Source organism: Pteropus alecto, unplaced genomic scaffold, assembly GCF_000325575.1.
Source record: "Pteropus alecto unplaced genomic scaffold, ASM32557v1 scaffold131, whole genome shotgun sequence".
In the NCBI taxonomy this organism is placed as follows: Eukaryota; Metazoa; Chordata; class Mammalia; order Chiroptera; family Pteropodidae; genus Pteropus; species Pteropus alecto.
The window spans coordinates 7,617,128-7,640,821 of record NW_006434709.1 but is presented as its reverse complement, the minus strand read 5'-3'; the positions used below and the strand labels follow the sequence as shown (position 1 = coordinate 7,640,821).

At 32.0% G+C, this 23,694-nt stretch overlaps 1 protein-coding gene and 1 pseudogene across 10 annotated transcripts in view; both read left to right on the top strand.

Annotated features, from left to right (window-relative positions):
* Positions 1-23,694, top strand: part of EHBP1 (EH domain binding protein 1) — a 308,554-nt gene that overhangs the window by 189,070 nt on the left and 95,790 nt on the right. For all 10 annotated transcript variants that reach the window (XM_025045116.1, XM_025045115.1, XM_025045113.1 and 7 more), the window contains 2 exons: positions 19,878-20,056; positions 20,767-20,815. In XM_025045116.1, coding sequence (XP_024900884.1) covers positions 19,878-20,056; positions 20,767-20,815 — 228 coding nt within the window. The remainder of the gene's footprint in view (positions 1-19,877; positions 20,057-20,766; positions 20,816-23,694) is intronic.
* LOC112477951 lies at positions 15,218-15,336 on the top strand (annotated as a pseudogene).

Here is a 23,694-nt window from a genome sequence, read left to right as displayed (position 1 = left end):
CTATTGTGATGGGATGACAGAAAACACTTCTGTCTTAAGATCACTTAATACATGTTCAAAGACAAATAACCAAATAATATATTCAGTTGTAATGGTAAGAGATTAGCCAGATGATCTTTTTAAAAGGCCCTTTTTACTACTGAATCTATGAAAATGATCAATTATTATATCTTGTATTAATGTTTTGCCGATCTTTCACCAAAGACAACAAAAGTCTTTGTAAATATTCAGGAGTTTTAAATGTATAAATTAGAAACCACACACACACAAAAATGAGTGCTGCTTAATGCTTTGCATCCCCCAAGATGTAGTTAACGCCCACTTGGGGCATGCTTAGACTTGGTTGGTAATTACAATTGAGCTGTAAAATATTTTGACAGTTTCCAACTGTTGTGTACTTGTTAGTCATTTGGTGGCCGATGCAATTTGGTGAGGTTTTTTGGTGGGACATGTTTAATTAAGAATCTTTCAGTTAAGTAGTATGCCACACTAAGCATTAATGCAAAGTTTTGCAGCTATGAGTTTACTTTTACTTTTTACCCAAGGTGGTAAATATGTTTCATTAAAAAAGACTACCGTGTAGTGAAACTTGCCATGCTTTTATGCCTCTACTTTTCTTTACAAGCTTTTACTTGTCGTATAGTAAAGCATTACCACCCAGTACTTAATTTATAGCGTGAACTTTGTATGTGATTTTCCTAGATAAATGAATTCATGGCAAATAAATCAAATTGCTCATGATAATTACAGGACTAAAAAAGAGAGATGGGACGGATTTTTGTTGCATGTTTTTATCCTCTTTTTATAACAATGAATCTCCTAAATAATAAGCTAATTTGGGCAATATGACAATTCCTAGAAAGAAAGTGTTAAACCTTTGAAATCAAGGCAGTTTGCCTGTTTAGACTGAAGAGTGTAGCTGAAGCATTTTTAAATCTCTCTTAAACCTACAACTATTAAGTAAATTATTTCTAAAATTATAGAGCCAAATGATCATGGGAAAAGTTTAAGCCTTAGTGTATCCAAGAGTAAAACAGTAAAAAAGCTCATACTAAAATCACTTGGAAAACCTATTATATAAAGGTTTGTAATTGTCTCTGTGAAAATCTTCATACATTTTATTCCTTCTATTTTGTTGATATGAATTTTTGTCGTGAAACCAGCAATATAATAAGGATTCTTAGGAGAAAACAGATATTCTGTGAATCCAGTTTGTTAATCCTTTAATCTGAGTTTTCCTGCAAAAATATATTAATGTGATCTGTAAAAATAAAACCAAATGTTATACTGAATTAATTTGTACTGTATCAATTTAGGCTTTATTTTGAAATGTATAATCTCTCCAAATTATCAATGTTGGGAAATGCATTAAATAAACCATCTTTATTAGCTTTTAAAATCTACATATTCAGTGAGCAAAAGGGCTGGAATGGGGTCAGGGAAAGGATGGGAATAAGCTGCTAATTATTTGCACAAATTAAAAACTGAGTAAGGTAATTAAAAATATTGAGTTGGTTTCATGCTGTATGAATTTGCAAAATTCATCAAACTGTATACTTTTAGAGGGTGAATTTTGTTTTAAGTAAATTATACTTCTATAAATCTTCCCTTTAAAAATCTAAAAAAAAAAAAATTAAGTGAGAAAGAAAGTCAGCATCCTAATATCATAAAAATATTGTATTGCTAACTTAGTCAAAAATTGCATCTAGAATTGAATATGATTTACCCTTGTCCAATAAAGGCCAAACAGCTAAACATGTCTCTTGGGAATATCTAAAAATATATAATTTTCCAGTGGCTAACATTCCTAGATCAGGATTTCTATTTATGTTTTATGTGGTCGACATGTGAATGTTTAAAAATTCACATTAGTATTATCATAAAAAAAGAGTCTCTTTTTTAAGATCATTATTGCTATAATTTTCCCTCACTTTGTATACAAATTTTGATTGGAATCTTTAAAATTAATTTTGAAATTTAGGTTATATTTTAAATATGCACCAGGAGAAGAGGAATCTTACAATTATTTTATTAAAGTAAATATTTACCATTTAATTTTACAAATATATAAATTGGTAATATATCTAACACTTAAGTTAAAATATATTCAGTAATATTTAGAGTTACAGGAAATAGATTTACCCTGAATATTAAAAATATGCATGCCATTTACATGAATTTTAGTCCTCTGCTTTATTTTTCACTTTTCCTAATATTATTGAAGAAAAAAGAAGTACTGAATAAGATAACACACTGGCTGAGCCTTAGGCATTTTTATCCATATCATTTTACTTGGTAATATTAAATATTGTGAAGGTATCCATCTTCCCTAGATACTTATTAGATTTTACATAGTTATAATCAAAATGCAAACAGGGTATTTCTTGGGATGGTATCGAAATGATTCCAAATTTATTTAGAAAAAAGTTTATGTTTAAGGATAATTTTTTAAAAAGTTTATGTTTAAGGATAATTATTTTAAAATGAGGGTTGATTATCCCTACAAGATATTAAAGTATATTATAAAATAACAATGTACTGCTAAAAAGAGTAAGTGAGTCACTGAAGGAGAATGTCTAGCCCAGAGATGAACATGATCTCATTCAGACATACATGTACACTTACAAAATAATTTAATATATAGTAAAGGAGGCATCACAGAACAATGAAATACTATTCAGGAAATAATGTTAGAATAACAATTAGAACCTTAATTCATGCCATTCACTGAAATGTATTCTAGGTAGAGGAAAGTGTTAAAACATTAAATAAAAAATGAAATTATTTTGAAGAGAAAAAGAAGGAAACATTATTTACCAGATCTCTTGAAGGAAAATAACTTTCTAAAACTGAAAGAAGCAAAAGATACCACAAAAGATAGACATGTTGATAAGTTAGACTATATAAAAATTACAATTAAAATCACTGACATTAAAAAGAAAAATGATAGGTAAGGAGAATTTTCATGAAATAGAAAAGAGCTAAAGTATTATTTATATATAATTAAAGAAAACATTAAGGACAGAGTTAGGGTTCAAATGCAGATCTGACTGACTCCAAAGTCCTTATTTGCTCTTAACCTCATTGCTGTGTCCTTTTCTTATGCTGCATATCCTTGTGAACATAACTTCTCCCTTAGAGCAGTCTTTATATGGTTTAGTTATACTAAATTTACAGGAGAGTTGGACTTATTTTTATTTTTTATGGAAAAAATCTGCCATAAAAAGAAATTACATGGATAAAATATGCATGATTTTAAGTTAATATCCCTTAAAAAATGCATCTAACAGCAGCAACTTTTTTCTGTACTGTGGATCAATACTTGTTAGATTATGTAAGATACAGGTAGTGTCATTGAAAAGCCACAAGAATATCCTGGAAAATGAGAATATTTTTGGCAAAATTGTGCAGCAGAACAAAATGTCTAAAATAGAAATGAGTAGAACTCTCCTCATAAGCTAGGGTTGGCCTACCTCACATATTCTTGCAAATGGGTTGGATGTTGATGAAAAAGAGTGGTTTGGAGCTTTCTGGTAAAACAAACGGATATATGTAGAAAACCCAAATTTAGAATATGAGTGTACTATATCTTAAAATTAATTCGCTCTTGAGTTTTTTTTCTTTCTTTCTTTCTTTTTTTTTTTGCTCTGTAGTCTCACACTCCTTACTTGCCTATCTACTGCTGTTGTTATTTTAAGGATATCATAGTTCCTATATTTTAACCTAGTAATTTGAAATAATTGGGTTTCTTCATTTGTAGTATTCTAAAACTTTCTACATATTCTTTTAGAAATCACTGACCCCAATTTTACAATGACAAAGGAGTCATTGTAAAATTATATAATGTTAGGGCTCACAGTCTTTCCTCTATTTCTTGAAAAAGAAAATCCACTAAAGAAGTACTTTGCAAGTTAAAGACAGTTAAAATTTTCATAATTCTTTTATTCCTATTTAACTGAATTGAGACAAGATGTGACTATTTTATGAATTCAGTCTGTAGTGTTAGGATTAACACATGTTTTACATATGTGTTATATTAAATAAGGTCTCAGACCTAAAAATGCATATCAGGTGTGGGATTTTATTCTATTTGTAAGGTAATCAAAGTAGCCTGTTAAGGTTTCATGGATGCTGGATGAAGACATAAAACTCCTGAGTCAGAGATAAAGGACTTTATTACTCACGGCATTGGCATATTTATGTTGGTTCCTTTGTGACCAGGTCCCATAAAGGTGACACAAAGCGTCAAATGGATATTGCAACACTGTGGGATTGTATCACAGCTAAAGAACATTGTACTTAGGGAATCTACTTTTATAGGAATTATTAAACAAGCCTGCCCTTTGTCCCAAAGGAAGGTACCTCATGCTTAAAGTCTGCTTGCTTTTCTGTGAAGAATGGCCTGATAAAGAACAGTCAAGACTTCTCATTTTTGGACAACTCAGCAAAGATGTGTAAGAGCATGAGAGATATGTGGAGGAATGGCTCCCAGCACTCTGATATAATATATTTTGTTCTGTTGCTTTTTTAGCAATTGCTTTTTTTTTATGTTACTGCCTATATAATAATCATTGGACCTATAATTTCACTAACTCTACCACTCTTTGATTTCTACCTACAGTGGTAAGTTTTAAAGAAATAATTGTATTAAAAGCTGCTAGTCTAAGTGGGACATTTATGTAGTCCATATACTCTGGTATAGAATGGATTTTTTTCATGTTTTGTCATTTTTATAGGCATGGAATCATATACTATTCCTCTGTATTCTTAGGAAATTTATGATTACAAATATTAAATTTCACTAATGACTAGGCGAGGAAACATCATAGGTATAAATATACCCTATAAACACCCCCATATTGCTCAGTGTTCTCCATCCCTTCATCCTCTTTATTCTTTATTAATGATGTAACAAGGAGAATCTTTCTGAAATTGATGCTTTAGTTTAGTTTCGTTTAGCACCAGATAACATATGCCACCAATTAGTTTCCTTATCTTCATTTTGCTTTGATACACTGAAAGCTAGTGCTAGTTCATTTGGTCATTTAAAAATATGGTAATTCCCAGACCTACATTTATGCACTGTCTACAACAGTGACTCTGAAACCTTTTTATCTCAGAATGCCCTGACACTTTTAAAAGTTATTGAGAAGATAGAGGATTTTAGGAAGACAATGGACTAAGAAACACCAGAACTCTGTCTCCCTATCTAGACAATAATTGCATTGACAATTATTGAAATATTTTGGAACTCTGGAGTCTGTTGAAACTTTTCAGCTTCTATGGGAAGGCTTAGAGGACAAATCGTAGTTAATTTGTGGTCAGTTTCAGCTTCTTGGCTCAGCAGTGATTACCAATCTACCGCCTCCCAGTCCCATGTCAGGCAGCTATGCACATATTCCTGGAACAGCTTGCATACAACTTGCAGGAGCCAGGGTGGGTAGTAAGGACCCTAATCCTCCATATAGCAGACATCTGTATTCTGATCACTGATTGTAGCCTCTGCTCAGAAAAATGCAGACGTAGAGGTAGCCAGACATTATTATACACACACATACCATATTGCAGGCCCCTTCCCCATAGGCTAAAACAAGTTCTAGGGGACTCAAAGGGTCAGTGCTTCTCCTACCCCCCTTATTTTGTCTTTTCCTCTTTGGGGGGCTAGACATTAAAAATGAGTATATTCAAAGGCAACTGCATATACAGAAGAAATTAGAAAATCACCACACATGGCAGAGAAGGGCACAGGCTCAGGAAAGCTTTGAGAAGACCCTAAGTTTATATCTCATCCACATAAAGTTACCACATTATAACATTCTGATATCCAGTTTTGAACAACAACAACAAAAAATCACAAGGCATACAAAGAAATGGGAAAGTATGGCCTATTCACTGGAAAAAAATTTACTAACAGAAACTGTCTCTGAGAAAGAACACATGGTGTTCCTATTAGACAAATACTCTAAAAATGAATGTCTTAAAGATGCTCAAAGAATATAACGAAGATGTGAAAAAAAAAAGTCAAGAAAATGATATATGACCAAAATGGAAATATCAATAAAGAGAAAACCTAAAAATAAACTAAAAACAAATTCTAGGGATGGATAAGTACAATAACTGAAATGAAGAATTTACTAGGATTCAAAGGTGGGTTTGAGCAAGCAGAACAATCAGTGAACTTGAACAGTTGAAATTAGAGCATCTAAGAAACAGAAAGGAAAAGGAAAAGTGAATAGAGCCCAAGAGAACTGTGGGACACTGTCAAGTAGATCAATATCACATTATGGGAGTCCCAGAAGGAGAAGAGTGAAAGGGGTAGAGAGATTACTTGAAGAAATAATAAACTTTCCAAGTTTGAGGAAAGATATAAACACCAAAAAAGTTCAGTTATACAAATAGGAAGAACTCAAAGTGATCCACACCAGATAACAATCTAAGCAAACCATTGAAAGACAAAGAGAGAATCTTGAAATCATCAAGAGAAAAGTAACTTGTCTTATGCAGGGATCCACAATAAAATTATCAGCAGATTTCTTATCAGAAACTTTGGAAGATACAGTACAGTTAGCTGTATATTCAAAGTACTAAAAGAAAAATACTATCAATCAAAACATTCTGTATCTGGCAAAATTTTTTTTTCAAAAGTGAGAGACAAATTAAGACATTCCCAGATAAACAAAAACCGAAGGAGTTTGTTAGCACTAGACCTGCCCAGCAAGAAATACTAAAGTCCTGCAGGTCAAAATGAACGGACCTTAGACAGTAATATGAAGAAGTCTTGGTAAAGGTAAATACAGGGTCAAGTGTAAAACCTGGCACTGTAACACATTTTGTAATTCCACATTTTGTTTTCTACATGATTTAGAGATTAATACATTTTTTTAAATTATTAGTCTAAAAGGTAGTGTTATTGTAACTGGTTTGCAGCCTGAAATGTAAAGATTTAGTCCAAACTAAGAATAGAAAATATTAATAATTTTATGAGCTAATTGTTTATTGGAATGGCAATGTTTTGAATATGTTAGATTAAATAAAACATATCATTGTTAAATTTTTTAAAAAAGATCTCAAATCAACAACCTAATTTACAACTTAAAGAACAAGAAAAAGAACAAACTAAACTCAAAGCTAGCAGAAGGAAGGGAATAATAGATCGTATACCAAGATAAATAAAGTAGAGAATAGAAAAATTATAGAATGAATGGTGCTGGAACAACTAGACATTCGTATGCAAAAATATAAATCTAGACACAGACCTTATACTCATCACAAAAATTATATCAAAACATGGATCATAGACCTAAACGAAAACACAAAACTGTAAACTCCTAGAATTGTTTTAGGAAAAAAACCTAGAAGAATTTGGGTGTGGGGATGCCTTCTCAGATATAACACCAAAGGTATAATTCATTAAAGAATAATAGAATAGCTGAATTTCATTCAAGTTAAAAATTTCCTGTCTGCAAAAGACAATTGGGAGATAATGAGAAGACAAACCACAGAGAAGGAGAAGTACACACAAAAGACCTTTCTGATAAAAGAGTCTTATCCAAAATATGCAAAGAACAGTTAAAACGCAACAGTAAGAAAACAACTCAATTAAAAAATAGGTCAATGACCTTAACAGACAACTCTCCAAAGATTTAAAAATTGCCAATAAGCATATCAAAAGATGCTTCACATCACATCATCAGAGAAATGCAAATCAAAACAATGAGATACCACTACACATCCATTAGAATGGCCAAAATCTGGAACACTGACATCACCAAATGCTGGCAAGGATGTGGAGCATAAGAATGGTACAGCTACCTTGGAAGACAGTTTGGAGATTTCTTACAAAAGTAAATATCTTCTTACCATATGATCCAGCAATTGTACTCCTTAGTATGTACTTTAAGGAGTTGAAAGCTTTTGTCTACTCAAAAACCTGTACATAGATGATTATAGCAGCTTACTGATAATTGCCAAAACTTGGAAGCAACTAAGATATCCTTCAGAAGATGAATGAATAAATAAACTGGTATATCCAGACAATGAGATATTATTTAGTGCTAAAAATAAACGAGCTACCAAGCCATGAAGAGGAAACCTAAATGTGTATTACTAAGTGAAAGAAGCTAATAAGAAAAGACTATATACTGTGTGGTTTTAGCTAAATGACATTCTGGGAAAGGTTAAACAATGGAGACAATGAAAAGGTCAGTGGTTGCCAGGACCAGGATGGGCAGTGGAGGAGGTAGAGGGGAAGGGATGACTAGATAGGGCACAGAGGAATGAAAAAACTCTGTATGACATTATAATGATAGACATATGTCATTATATATTTGTCAAAAACAATAGAATGTACACCACCAAGCGTGAATCCTAAGGTAAACTGAACTTTATGTTATTATAATGTGTCAACGTAAGCTCATCCTTGGTAACCTACAGTGAGTGATGTATATAATTGGAAAGGCTGTGCCTGTGAAGAGGCAAGGGTATGTGAGAAATCTCTATACTGTCTTCTAAATTTTTTGTGAACCTAAAACTCCTCTAAAAAATAAAATCTTTGAAAAAAGATAGATAATTAATGAAACCAAAAGTTAGTTCTTCGAATAAATCAACAAAATTGATACACCTTTGGCTAGAAGAACTAAGAAAAAAAGAAAGAAGATTTAAATTACTAAAATCAGAAGAGAAAGTGAGGACATTACTACCAATTCTACAGAAATAAAAAGGATTATAAGATAGTACTATGAACAGCTGTCTGCCAACATATTGGATAACTTAGATGAAATGGACAAATTCCTAGAAACACAGAACTTACCAAGACAATCATAAAGAAACATGAAACCTGAATAGACCTATCACTCATAAGGATATTGAACCAATCATCAAAAATGTCTCGACAAAGAAAAGCCCTGGACCTGATGGCTTCACTGGTGAATTCTACCATTTAAAGAAGAAAAACCACAAATTATTCTCAAAGTTTTCCCAAACATTGAAGAAGAGAGAACACTTTCTAATTCATTCTAAAAGGTCAGCATTGCCCTGATACCAAAACCAATAAAGACACTACAAAAAAAAGAAAACAATAGGCCAATATTCCTCGTAAACATTGGTGTACAAATCCTCAACAATATACCAAGAAACTGATTTCAGCAGCATATTAAAAGAATTGTACATCATGACCAAGTAAGATTTATTCCTGAAATGCAAGGATGGTTCAACATACAAAAATTGATCAACACTACATTAATATAATGAAAGATTAAAATCACAGGATTATCTCAGTAAGTACAGAAAAGCATTTGACAGATTTCAACACCCTTTCATAATAAAAACACTCAACAAACTAGACAGAAATAGACAGAAACTACCTCAAAATAATAATAGCCATATATGAAAAACCCATAGCAAACATTATCTCTGTGTACAGATGATATGACCATATGTATAGAAAACCCTAAAGAATCCACCATAATCTGTTAGAACTAATAAATTAGTTCAGCAAAGGATACAAAGTCAGCAAAATCACTTGAATTTCTATCACTAATAGTGAACGATCTGAAAAGAAAGTTAAGAAAACAATTTCATTTACAATCATATCAAAAAGAAAAAAAAAAATACTTAGGAATTAACCGAGAAGGTGAAAGACTTGTATACCGAAGAGTAGAAAACCATGATGAAAGAAATTAAAGAAGACAAAAATAAATGGAAAGACAGCTCATGTTCATAGATTGGAAGACTTAGTATTGTTAAGGTAAGTAAATATAACTCAAAGAGATCTACAGATTCACTGCAATTCCCATCAAATTCCTAGAAAAGCTTTTTACAAAAATAGAAAAACTCATCCTAAAATTCATATGGAATCGTAGGGGACTCTAAATAGTCAAAACAATCTTGAAAAAGAACAGTTACAGGGCTCACACTTCCTGACTTCACAACTTACTACAAAAGTACAGTAATCAAAATAAGGTGGTACTGGCATAAAGACAGACTTATAGAGCAGTGGAATAGAATAGAGAGCAAAAATATAAACCTTGCATATATGGTCAAATGATTTTTAGCAAGGGTATCAGGTCCATTCAATGGGAACAGTACAGTCTTCAATAAATGGTCCTGGAAAAACTGTATTTCCATGCTAAAACTATAAAACTCTTAGAAGAGAACATAACACAGAAGCTTCATGACCTTGGATTTGGCAATGAATTCTTGAGTATAACACCAAAGGTACATTTCACCAAAGAAGATGTATGAATGGCCATTGGGCACATAAAAAAAATGCTCAACATCACTAATCATTAGAGAAATGCAAATCAAAACCACGTTGAGATACCACTTCACACCCGTTAGAATGGCCGCTATTTAAAAACAGAAAAAAATAAGTATTGGCAAGGATGTGGAGAAATAGAGACCTTGTGCACTGCATTTCAGGAATAAATCCTACTTGGTCATGATGTACAGTAATTCTAGACAGTATGGAATCATTATAGAACTTCCTCAAAATTTTAAAAATAGATTTACCATATGATCCAGCAATTTTAGTTCTGGATATATACCCAAAAGAATTGAAAGCAGGGTCTTCAAGATCTATGTGTACACCTATATTCATAGCAGCATTATTCACAGTAGCTAAAACATGAAGCCAATCCATGTATCTATCAAGATATAAATGGACAAACAAAATGTGGCATATACATACAATGGAATATTACCTAGCCTTAAAAAGGAAGGGAATTCTGACATATGCTGTAACATGAATGACCCTTGATGACATTATGCTTAATGAAGTAAGCAAGTCACAAAATGACAAATATGTATCATTCCACTTATATACAGTACCTAGAGTAGTCAAAATCATAGAAACAGAAAGTAAAATAGTGGTTGCCATAGGCTGTGGGAAAGGGGAATTACTGTTTCTTGGTTATAGAGTTTTAATTCTGTAAGATAAAGCATTCTGGTGATGGATGATGGTGATAGTTGCACTATAAGAATGTACTTAACACCACTTAAAAATAGTTAAGATGGTATACGCTATTATGTATATTTTACCAAATTAAAAAATATCTTACTGATTTTGACCCCAAAGGATTTTTGTTTATGTGAATTACCTATTATTGATAATTACAATATTAGAAATTAAAAATGAGAAAATTTTAAAATGTATTAATTCACTTAATATAATAATAATAAACCATTACATACATTTTAACAAATAACATTTTTAATGAAAAATGACTATATTTTCCAAAACAAAAACAATTTATTAAGAAGAATGAATTTTTTCCCACTTTTGCCAAACTTCAATGTCTGGCTTAATAGAAGACAGTTTTGACTTTTAACCTGTTGTAATATGTTGTTTGGTTGAAGTATATGAAGAAAATCTGACTTTACTCACTTATATAATTGGAAAAATAAGAATATTTTAATATACTTTTCAAATAACTGGGAATTGAATTCTTTAATACTACACCAAACTCAAAAATGATAGTTTGTTATTGGCAGAGTGGAATATGAAACAATACATTGGTCTATCTTGAATTTTCAATGGATATTTTATTAATGCAGGGTTTTATAACATCATGCATTGTTCATTTGGAAAATGTAGATTCCTTAACTCCTGAAGGTCTTCTAAATGTTGTCACATTTGATTACATAATATAAAAAAGTAATATTTGTTAATGCCATCACAAGTCATTTCACACAAGTCTTTAAGTCCATTCTTTTCCTCACTTCTATTGTATATGGGTCTATTTCTACTCTCCCTATTCTACATAATTACTAGATATATTTGATTTTGGTTCTGATATCACATTTTATGCTTTCCAAATTAAACAAAATTTTACATTATGAGTTATATTTTTTGTTTTATGTATATTTGATTCTTCTGATATTTTAGGAAGTTTAACTGTTGATTTAATTGTTAGCATGTCTCCATATATTGCAGGTCAGGGTTACGTATGTCTTTTAGTTTTTAAGTTAAAAAAGATTTACTTTTCTGTTTCTCATTATAGTTGTTACCTTTAGGTAATTTTCAAAGTGAATTAGAAAACCATCATCTTTATTTTATCATTTCTAGCAATTCCAATATTATTTTTAACTTCTTTTTGCTGTGAAACTTAACATATATGTGAAATATATTCAAAAAGTACATAAAACATAATACACAGCTTAACAAATTAAGTGAACATCTACAAAAATGCCACAAGAATTAGATGTTTGCCAACACTCCAGGAGCCATCTGCTTTTGTGCCCTTTCCTTATCCTAACTCTTTCCTCTACCTAAAGATAATTACTGTCATAATTTTATAGTAATTATTTTGTTCTTTGCTTTTTGGCAAATATAGTACATATCCTTAAGCACTATAGTTTACTTTGTTTCTTCATTTTATATAAATGGAATCTTATGTATATATGAATTTTTACCTGTTTTTTTTGTTGTTGTTGTTCAATAGGATGTTTTAGGTTTAAACGTATATTTCTGTATGTGTTTAGTATTTACTATCTGAGTAGACCACAGTTTTAAAATCTATTTTATTGTTGATGAACATTTGGATTATTTTCAAATTTGGGAAATTATAAACAGTGCTGCTGTGAACATTTTTAAACATGTATAAGCATACATTTCTGTTCTATGTAAGCATATATTTTCATAAGATATAAACCTATGATTGCTGGTCATAGGTTAGGCATATCTTCAAATTTACCATAGAGATAATGCCATTTGGTTTTCCATCAGCGCTGTGTGAGCTCCTTTTGCTCCACATCCTTGGCAACACATGATATTGTTAATTTCATTAAAATTTTATTTCATTTCAACGAAAGACTTTAAAATTTTAGCCTATCTAGGGGTAGGGGGAGTGCATAGTAGAGCCTCGTGCAATTCTCTGAATACTAATGTGATGGAACAGATTTCTTATGTTTACTAGATATTCAAGTTTCTCCTTCTGCAAAGTGCACATTCAGTTTTTGCCCATTTTTCTATTGACAGACCTCTGTTTCTTACTGATTTGTAGAAGTTTTTGGATATTCTGAGTTTAAGTTGTTTAATATATAAGTTAACATTATAGCATCAGGAATGCAGCATTATATTTCCCCCACACACAAACACATGAGCTATTTAGTTGTAAGGTGGGTCAATGTAGACCACTCTGGCTTATAAAATATAGGATCTTGTAACAGCCCATACTTGCAACTGTTAGATCCCTTGGGGATCACATTTGGCTATAAGAATCACATTAAGCACAGGGAAGCTGTGGCCTTTGCTTTTTAGTAGGCATTTATAGTTTATTCACAGGCTTCCAAGTTTAAATGTAGTTCACCAAACTGGGTCATTTTTACAATAATTAGTGTTGTCTGGTAACATCTGACATTTCGTGTTATTCTTAATTCAATATTTCTATGGAAATGTTGCTAAACTCACGGTCATTTCCTCATGAAGAAAGAGTTTAGGTCTGTTGGTTAACCCTTTCCCTGGGAAAAAAATTGGTATCTTTACAAAATTGAGTCTTTTTATCCATGAATATGGTATATTCTCCATTTCTTTAGGTCTCCTATATTCTCTCACAATAAAATGTGATAGTTTTTATAATAAGTCATGCACATTATTTATTAGATTTAATAGATTTATTTAGTAGATTTATTCCTTAGTACTTGATATGTTTAAGCCTTATGAGTGGTTTTAAAATTTTTAATTTCTAATTGCTTTTGTTAATGTACAGGAATGCAGTAGGTTTTATAAATTTTCTTTTCGTATCCAGCAGCTTCTTTAAATTTTCTCATTAATGTTAATTATCTGTAGATTCATTTGAATTTTCTATATTATATTATTTGAAAATAGCAACAATTTTATAGTTTCGTTTCTTTTCCAATGTTTATACCTTTCTTTTTCTGGCCTTAATATGATAGCTATAATCTCCAACACAATGTGGAATAAAAGTAGTGATAGAATCTCATTCTCAAAGAGAAAACTAAATATTTTACTATTGTAATATCTGTGGTAAGCTTTTTTCAAGTTAAGGGATGCTAAGATTATTTTATAGAATATAAATGGATCTTAAATTATATTAAAAGTTTTTCTGCACTTAGGTGATTCTATCTACATATTTTTCCCTATAATTTGTTAATATAACAAGTTATGTCAGTAGATTTGCTAACGTTAAGTCAAATGTGCATTCTGGGGTAAATCCAGTTTGTTCAATTTATAAATTGCTGGATTCAATATGCTAACATTTTCATTGAGACTTTTCCTCTCATGACAGGTTTTCCTGTAACTTTGCCTTGTACTATTGAGTTTTGATATCAAAATGTGCAAGGATCATTAAGTGAATTGGGAAATAAACCCACTTTTCTTATTCTCTAGAAGAATTTGTGTAATGCTTCAGACATTTCATCCTTAAATGTTTGGTAGAACTTATCAGTGATGTCAACTAGAATTTTGTTCATAAGAAGGTTTTTAATTACAAATTCAGTTTCTTTAATGTTATAGAACTATCCAGGTTTTGTATTTCTAGGAATTTGCTTCCCTCTATCTTGGTCGGTCACATTAGAGGTTTAATTGATTTTGTCCTTTTAAAGAAGCAACTTTTGGCTTTGTTAATCCTTTTTATTGCATGCCGAATTTTTATCTCTCTTTTTTTTGGGGGGGGGGGCTCCATTTTTATTGTATTTTTTCTACTTTGAGGGTGGAGAGGCTCATACTGCTTTTTGGGAGTCTACCAACATACAGCACTCCTTCTCAACTCAGTCTTCCAGATCAGCCATTATAAAAGCAGCACTGAGAGCTTCGCTTATTCTCTGGGCTTCTAGTCTCTCCACATCTTGGCCTGGGTATAGTTATTTGATGTTTCTTCGAAGGTTTTCTGAAAAATATTTTGTTTAGCTTTTTAAAAATTGTATTCTGGTAGTAGTAATACTTTAATGTAAGCAGAAGTTTCTCCCAATATTATTTTAATTATAACATAATCTTTCTGATTGTCTAGTAGTCAAATAACAAAGCCAGTACAGATATAAGTGTTCTTGTTCTCACCTCTCCTGTTGCCTGGGGCTCACCAAATGTTAAGATTTATCTAAAGTTCTCTCAACCATTTGCAATATTTGCAACAATTGGGAGAAGGCTCCCAGAACAACAGTAGGGAGACTAAAATGTCCTACAAGTTTAGCAATAGTAGTGTATATCTCATTGCTGTAGAGTTAATTCTAGTTCTAACCAGCAATCTAAAATCTCAACAGAGTCTATAGCCATGCCACCCTGAACAAGCCCGATCTTATCTGATCTCGGAAGCTAAGCAGGGTTGCACCTGGTTAGTACTTGGATGGGAGACCACCTAAGAAGACCAGGTACTGTAGGCGTAAGAAATAAAAAATAAGGGATTGTAAGCTGACAAGGTCCTTGCAATCTGTGAGGTCAACCAAGGGTTGCCTTGCCTAAAACAATAAATAAATAAAATAAAAATAAAAAAATAAAATCCCAATAGAATGGGCAAAGGGTTTTGTTAACAAAGTAATTCTAGGGTTTAAATAATTTGGATCAATTACCTGTTTTGAATTAATTAATTTAACATGCATGGGGCAGTGATCTAAGCTCTGAAAAAGAGAAGTTGTCTGAGATAATCACTAGTTTTAAGAAACTTACAGTTTCTGCTAAGGTCCTAAATGTGAGTTATCTCGAAATGTGAAGTACATGTGTTTACAAGCATAGGCTCTGGAGTGGAAACACCTTGATATAAATTCTAAATCTTTTTGTAGAGAGAAGTGAATATATTGTAGTAAAAATACTTTAAGAGAGACAGAAAATCAAAGGAACATTGAAAAGGGTTCCTATTGACTGGGAATTGGGAAGAGATTTCATGTGGGAGATGACAATTGAATTTAATCTTGATGATATAGAGTGGAATTGTAGCAGTTGTACTTGGGACAGAATATATTTCAAGTAGGGTGGCAATCTACGTGGTCAACGACTGAAAGTGGAGGAACTGGGGGCTAGGCAGGAAAGCATAGTGATTTTAGAGAATGGTGAGTCATCTTTGAGAGTAGATATGTTAAAAAAGATTTGGGATTCAGTGCTCAAAAGTATTTTGCCATCATTTTGTATGTTCTTGAGAGCCATTAGGGACTTCGACCTGTATTTTCAGAAGATCGTTGCTATGGCAGTGGATCAGGTAAGGGAGAATTTGGAAGAAAGAAGACTTATTAGGAAGATTTTGCAATAGCCTAGGCAAAAGAAGTTAGATTACAAAATCATTATAACAGTAGGATCAAAATTGCTCATGAATTAACTAGTAAGGGATAATAGTTGATGGAATTCAAAGCTGAGATTAAAAGTCTAGATAACTGGAACAATAGCAGTGTCATTTGCAAACATAATAAAAATGAAGCAGATTATAAGAAAAAATTATAATTATGGTTGTGAACATATTGAATTTGAATTTTATATGGCAGGAAGGACAGCCAGCTGGAAATGTCAACTTGAGATAGTTTGAACTATAAATGTATATTTGGGAATCATCTGCATGAAAGTGAAAGCTGGAATCCTGGGAGTGAATCAGCTCAAAGTGTGGAGAGAGAAAACTATTTAGAGCAATACCTAGAGGAATATACGTGCTTGTATCAGTGGAAGAAGGGGAGACAGCTAAAGAGAAAGCAAGTGCAGTCAGAGGGGTAGAGCAGAAAAAAGAGAATTGAAATTTCTCACAGCTATTAAAATTTAGGAAATTTTGTAACAAGTTTTTTGACTAAATTTTCTGAAAAAGATTATGTTGCCATTGTTCACAAAAATAACTAGGTGGCCTTACTATTTTTAATATGTTATATGCTCTGTTGACAGAAATAATACATTAAAATGATTTATATTAGAACATAGAACTGTTAAATGAAACAGTGGTCTCAAGTCCTATACCTTCTCAACTGTCACCACTTCAAACTAGCTCCATAATCATGATGGTTGACATTTAACAGTAGTTCTCAATTACACTGAGATCAGTGCAATTCCATCCATATAGTGGCTTGATTGAGAGTGATCATTCTAACCATAATTGAGCAGACTGATCATTCTAACCATAAAGTTATAATTAGAATGACTTTTATAAATTTCCTCTCTCAGAGCATAAAAAGAACAACTGTAATAATCTGCTTTGCTTTCCCAATATGTTAAATAGATGTACCTTTTCATACATCTGGCCATTACAAAAATACAAGAAAGAAATTTTTAAAGAGTTGTTCCAATATTTGAAAGTTTGTTTCTATGCCTAATGGCCAGATTTTGTTGTCTCCCTTTCTTTGGAAAACAATAAATTACAGTCATTCTGAGCTGCTTTTTTCTTCAAACTCATATTAGATACATTGCCACGAATTCCAAGTGCCCCATTTTGCACATAGAGTTTCAAGATTATCTTCTAGCTTTGTTTGCAAGAAATATTTTCAATATCTTGAAGAAATTCATGGCCTTTGATGTTTCCAAAAGACCCTCAAAAATAGGAATTCAAGTGCTGAAGGAGAGTGGTAATGAGCATAATGGGCGGGATGAGGGTGAGGCAAATCTTGTTACTACAACAACACTCTAAGTGAGACAGAGAGAGTCAAGCAACACGCCACATTTACTATAAAATCAGGAGCCAGCAGTTTCATCCATTTATATATTGAAGGTTTCAAAATGATTTAACTGCTTATTTCTTTATGCCCCTCTGCAAAATATTAGAGGAGAAGTCAGCAGTTCTGAAATAGAGGATTCATTGAACAATTGCTGTGTTTCAGTTTACTTTCTCTGCAACCAACATGACCATTTATAGGGCTTGTAATTTCATCAAAGTTTCTTCAATACATATGACTTCTTTTTTCATGGCAGTGCAGTAAGCATTCCTATAAGATATTTTAGTACAAGGGTAAATCCAAAGTTTAGTTCTTCCGGCCTTTCTTGAGCCTCCTTAGAAATAAGGATATATTCACAGTGACATCATATGTTTTCCTTAGTAACTTTTAAGTATAGAAAGCCACTCTAGATTGTAGCATGGTGATAATGACATTTGTACATTACCTATGTATGTGTTACTGGTGATTAAAATGAATCATTGTAATGATAGTTGCAGATTACCTGGCCCATGTATATGCTACCCATGCTTGGAATAAATGAGTGCTTTAATAATATAATTTGCTACAGAATTTTTTTTTTGTTTTTTAAAATTAAATTTATTGAGGTAACATTGGCTAATAACATTATATAAATTTCAGGTGTACAACATTATAGTTTGATATCTGTATACTTTATTGCGTGCTTGCCCCCCAAAGTGTAGTTTCCTTCCATTACCATATATTTGATCTCCTTTACCCAATTCACCCTCCTTTACCCCCTTCCCTTTGGTAACCACCATTATGTTGTCTCTATCTATGAGTTTGTTTTTCTTTGTTTTGTTAGTTCTTTTTTTTTTTTTTTTTTGTATTCTGTATCATATGTTTTTGTCCTTTTTCAGATGACATTGCATTTAGCTGGTGCAAATGGCAACATTTCATTTTTTTTTATGGCTGAGTAGTAGTCCATTGTGTGTGTGTATATACACACACATACATATCTCACATCTTTATCCAGTCATTTGTCAGTAGACACTTAGTTTATTTCCATGTATTGCTATAGCAAATCATGCTGCTGTGAACATTGGGGTACATATATCTTTATGAATTAGTATTTTCAGATTTTTCAGGTATATATCTAGAAGAGGAATTGCTGGATCAGAAAAATATTTCAATAAAGACAGTTCCTTAAATAATAGAAAATCTAAGAAAAAAATGTATTTGTTCATTGATCCCTTAGTCACAGACCACTCTCTACTTCACTTCCAGGTTAAGTGACTAGAGAGATTCGAAAGTGACAGTGAAAAATCACTGTTAGGTGAAAAGATACTTAATAGTTCATTTTTATATATGTTAGACTGTTAGTTAAGAAATCTATTATTCTAAGGTAAATATTTACTATATTAGGAATTCCATTTTTACCTACTTATTTGTATTAAATATAATTGATCCAAACTTGTTGATTTTTAATGACCTGTGAATTTTTCAGCATTGACTTTATATAGGTGATTATTTAAAGAATAACACTTTGCTAGATTTATGGTTGTTTACAGCATTTTTTAACCTGACAGTTAATAAAAAATAAGAAATTACATCCCTGGTGTTTCTTAATAGTCTTCCCAGAGGAGAACAAATGCATAAGTCATGATTATGTGGTGCATAAGTCATGATTATGTGGGGTTGATGATTTTAATTGTTTAGCACTAACATGCTTTTGTCAAGTGGGGGCATCGTTGGTCTTTCTTAAGTAAGCTGTGTGGCAATAATTGTTTGCTTGTTAAACTTAAATGATATTAGGAATAAATAATTATTCTCCTTTCACCTTGTTTTAGAGGCTTCTATTTATATCTATAGCCAGCACTCTTAAATGATATCAAGATTTAAAGTCCATTTAAAAGTTTCTTTAAGTTTTGGTTGTATCTGTCTCTAAAGTTACCATCATAAAATGTGGTTGTTATTCAGTAAAAGGAACTATATTTGTACATGATTGCATTTGGGGAAAGTTTTTTAGGGTGTGTTACACAGATATTCAGTCCGAAGTATTTGAATACTTTAATATAATGTTTCCATCATTATAGCTCTTGGCCTGTTCTTATGTAGAAGTTTAAAATTTTGCATATCTAACTCTTTGTCAGGCAAATGCCATAGGCTAAAACTAAAGATAATAACTTAAGATTCATGTCTCTTTCTTGGATGTTAGAATTGTCTTGAACTGACAGTTTTGAAGGACTTAAACTGACATCAAAGGGCTCAAATGATCTAGTAAGGTCAATTAATGTTAATTTTCATCTTCCATTAGATTAATGTTTTCCTCTTTTCTTTTTTTCTAGCCAAGTCCTATACCAAGTCCTGTTTTGGGGCGAAAGCCAAATGCTAGTCAGTCATTGCTTGTATGGTGCAAAGAAGTTACAAAGAATTACCGGGGAGTAAAAATCACCAATTTTACTACATCATGGAGAAATGGTTTATCTTTTTGTGCAATATTGCACCACTTTAGACCAGATTTAATGTAAGTAGAAAAATGTCCATTCCTTATATTTTTTAAACGATAGACAACTTTAAAAAAATAAAATAATTTCTTAACACATATCCTGAAATACTTGACTTTATATTTCTTTATTACCCACACTTCCTCTTTTCGAGAGAAGAAACGTATGCTAGAAAGAAAAGTTCTTGATACCTAAAAATAGTCCTTTCTGTTTTTTTAAAAAAATTTCTCCTTAATCTCATACAATGAACTGACTTCAAATTATTATGAAAATTGAGATAGTGTTAAAACGAGATGAGACAAATAAGCCTGTAGCTCTTTGTACATTGACAAGGGATTACCTCATGGTAAATTTGGTTGTCAAGGCTAGTCTCTGGTTCCTGCCTTAACTTTTTTTTTTTAGATGGAAAGTTTCAATGAAACATGTAATCACAGTTTTTCTTCTTTTTTCTTTCTTTCTTTCTTTCTTTCTTTCTTTCTTTCTTTCTTTCTTTCTTTCTTTCTCTCTCTCTCTCTCTCTCTCTCTCTCTCTCTCTCTCTCTCTCTTTCTCTCTGTCTCTTTCTTTCTTTTCTTTCTTTCTTCGCTCGTTCATTCATTCTTAATTTTCCACACTATGAAATTGCTCATTACTCTGGTATTATTGAGTGTCAAATTTTTAGATTCAGTTTGTTTTTAAAACAGGTGTTTTATTAAATACTATATGTACTTACTGTGCCATTTTCTCCCTCAGTGACTACAAGTCTCTGAATCCTCAAGATATTAAAGAGAACAACAAAAAGGTAAGAATTGCCAAGAAAAAAAATACATTGTTTCAATTTTGGCTTCACTGCTGGCTTTTATTAATTTGGGGAATGGGAGTTGTTTCATGAGGTCATAACTGCAGCTCACAGAAGGTAGTCTGCTTCTTGCAGTTCAAATAGGAAGCTTGGTTTTTTCTAGTTTGTAATGATCTTCAAAGACCACAGGTGCCCGATTGGCATCAGATTTTACTATGTGTATGAACTTCATTAGCTGTTAAATATTTGTTAAAGCATATTGCTTTTATTTAGGAATTACCTTTTTTTAATTTAAATTAGTTTCAAGTATACAGTATATTGGTTAGACGTCTGTATTGTTCTTAAAATGATCCCCCTAATTGTTCCCTCCCTCCCCTGGCCCTCCACTTAGCCATCATATTAATGCTAACTGCATTCCCTCTGCTGTGCTTCCCATCCCCATGCCCAACTATCAACTACTAATTTGTACTTCTTTAACCCTTCACCTCATTCTCCTAGCCCCCCAACCTCCCTCCCCTCTGTCCATCACCAAATTGTCCACTATATTTGTGAGTCTGTTTTTGATTAGTTTATTCTTTTTATTCCTTGTGATACCCTATATAAGTGAAGTCATATGGTAAAAAGTGTACCCAAAGCTGTTGTACCATAAACTATTATGAGTTTAGAAAAATCTGTTGGAAGGGGATGAGGGCAAGAGCCTAAAGCCAAGAAAGAATGTATATGTTCCTAGAAGCAAAAAGATATGAACATTGCTTCCTTTTTTCATTTTTTTTTTCATTTTCTGGTAAACTGTACAGTTTTTTTCCACATGATTAGTTAATCTACTGAGGTCAGAGCTTCCTAACTGGCGTGTAGGGGATATTGATCCTTTCAGCCTTCAAGGTAGCTGTGCAAGGGCTGAGTTTGCTGAAGCCACCAGGGCCAGCTGACTGTGGCAGCAGGCCGACTTAACTATTTATCCCAATGTGCAGTACAATATTATAATTTTCTGTGTGCACCATGACATGAAAAAGGAGAGAAGTACCTAACTCAATACACAGTAGGTACTCAATTAATGTTTTTGTTGTTGTTTGTTTTTGTTTTTGCACTGAATTAAGTCCTTCAACTGAAAAGTTAATAAAATGTATTATTGTCGTAGAACAAGAGTTCTTAACCTGGGACTTGTGGATAGAATTCAGGGGGTCCTTGAACATGGCTAAGGCAAAATATATTTTGTTTTCTCAACTCTTTAGCTGAAATTTATCCTTTCCTTCAAGTGAATTTAGGGAACAAACCACTGTAATATTAGCCATGCCTGAGAACTTTGTCACCTTTAGAATCTCAGATATTTTCATATCACTTTACAGTTGTAGATATCTACAAATATCTTTTAAGTTCATCACTTCTTCAAAATTACAACAGTTAATAGATTGATAAAAAGCATATATATTAGTATTTCTCAAATTGAGTTTGCTAATATTTTAATTTTTCAATATAATTGGTTTCTTTTGTATTTCTATGTATTTCATACATGTAAAACATTATTCTGAGAAGGGGTTCATTGCCAAAAGGATTCATGAGTCAAAGTGATTAGTAACTTCTGGTCTAGCCTAAAATTTTTAATCTACTTTAAATTAGATAATTAAAATCACCAGTGATAAAAAGTCTATAAAGGGAACCTTGATAGAAGTTCAGTTAACAGATGAGAATTTAGTTCAAAATCTTTTTTTTTTTACTTTTGTTGTTCTCTAAAACCAAAAGTTTATATTGCCATTAAATTTTTTTTATTTATTTGCAAATGCATGATACCGGCCTTAAGACATACATTTTAAAACTGTCATATTTTTTATATTGAAATATGCCACCAAAAAAGGTAATCTTAAAAAATTGATACAATTTTCTTTGAAGAAATCACCTTTATGGTGGGCATGCTACAAAGTAAGTCATTCTCATGAATTATTTCTTGTATAATTTTGGAGAGCTCGTGTCTATCAAAGTAAAAATGCCTTGTTTTTCATTGGCTAAATTATCTTTACATCTGACAGTTCTTTACCTGCATTTTTGCATTTGAATAAAATACTAAGCTAATTTAAACGCAGGTAAAAGCATTATAAAATAAATCATTAATTTTATATAGTGAAGCCTTCAAGTTACTGTTTGAAATTTTGAAAAGGAAACATTGTTGATTTTACCTAGCTGTATATTTTTAGAGTGAGGAATTTCCTTAAGGCCTAAGTCACACTTCTTTACGTTAGTTTTCAGGAACTTAATAATGATAAGCATACCTTGGATTTACATATAACTACATAGAAGAGAATATCTCATTAAAATTTTTTTTCGATTAGATCTTCCAGGGCAGATAATCGTGGCTTTTTGAAAGGATTTTAATTTAGATGATTCTATTCATTGCACAGTTCAATAAATAATTATTGTTATATAGTCTTTTCTTTTCATCACTTTGCAACTTCTTACCTGATATCTACATTGACTATCAGTTGCTACCTGCAAATTTATTTCCGGCTTCACATAGTTCTTCCTGATAACCCTATCTGCCCTTATTGGAGTTAAAGCAGCACAAGAAACAATGCCTCTGTCTTAAGTTCCATGCAGATGTATAACATAACTGGCAGTGACTTCTCCTTACCAATTAAATAACATCTAGGAATGAATAAGACAGTTTTCTTTGAAAGACCTCTTTTTTTTCTCCACATGCAGCTAAAAGACAGTAGGTGATTGACCATAGCAGAAGAGGTTAACCTATGGGAAAATTCCTTTATAAAGTCTTGACCTCACTTATAAGAAACCTGGTTTGTTTTTAAATGTTTTTTTTAGTGCAATTAGTGTGCATAAAATGAATTGCTACATGAAGCAGAACACCAGCAGGAGATTCCCCACAAGGAAAC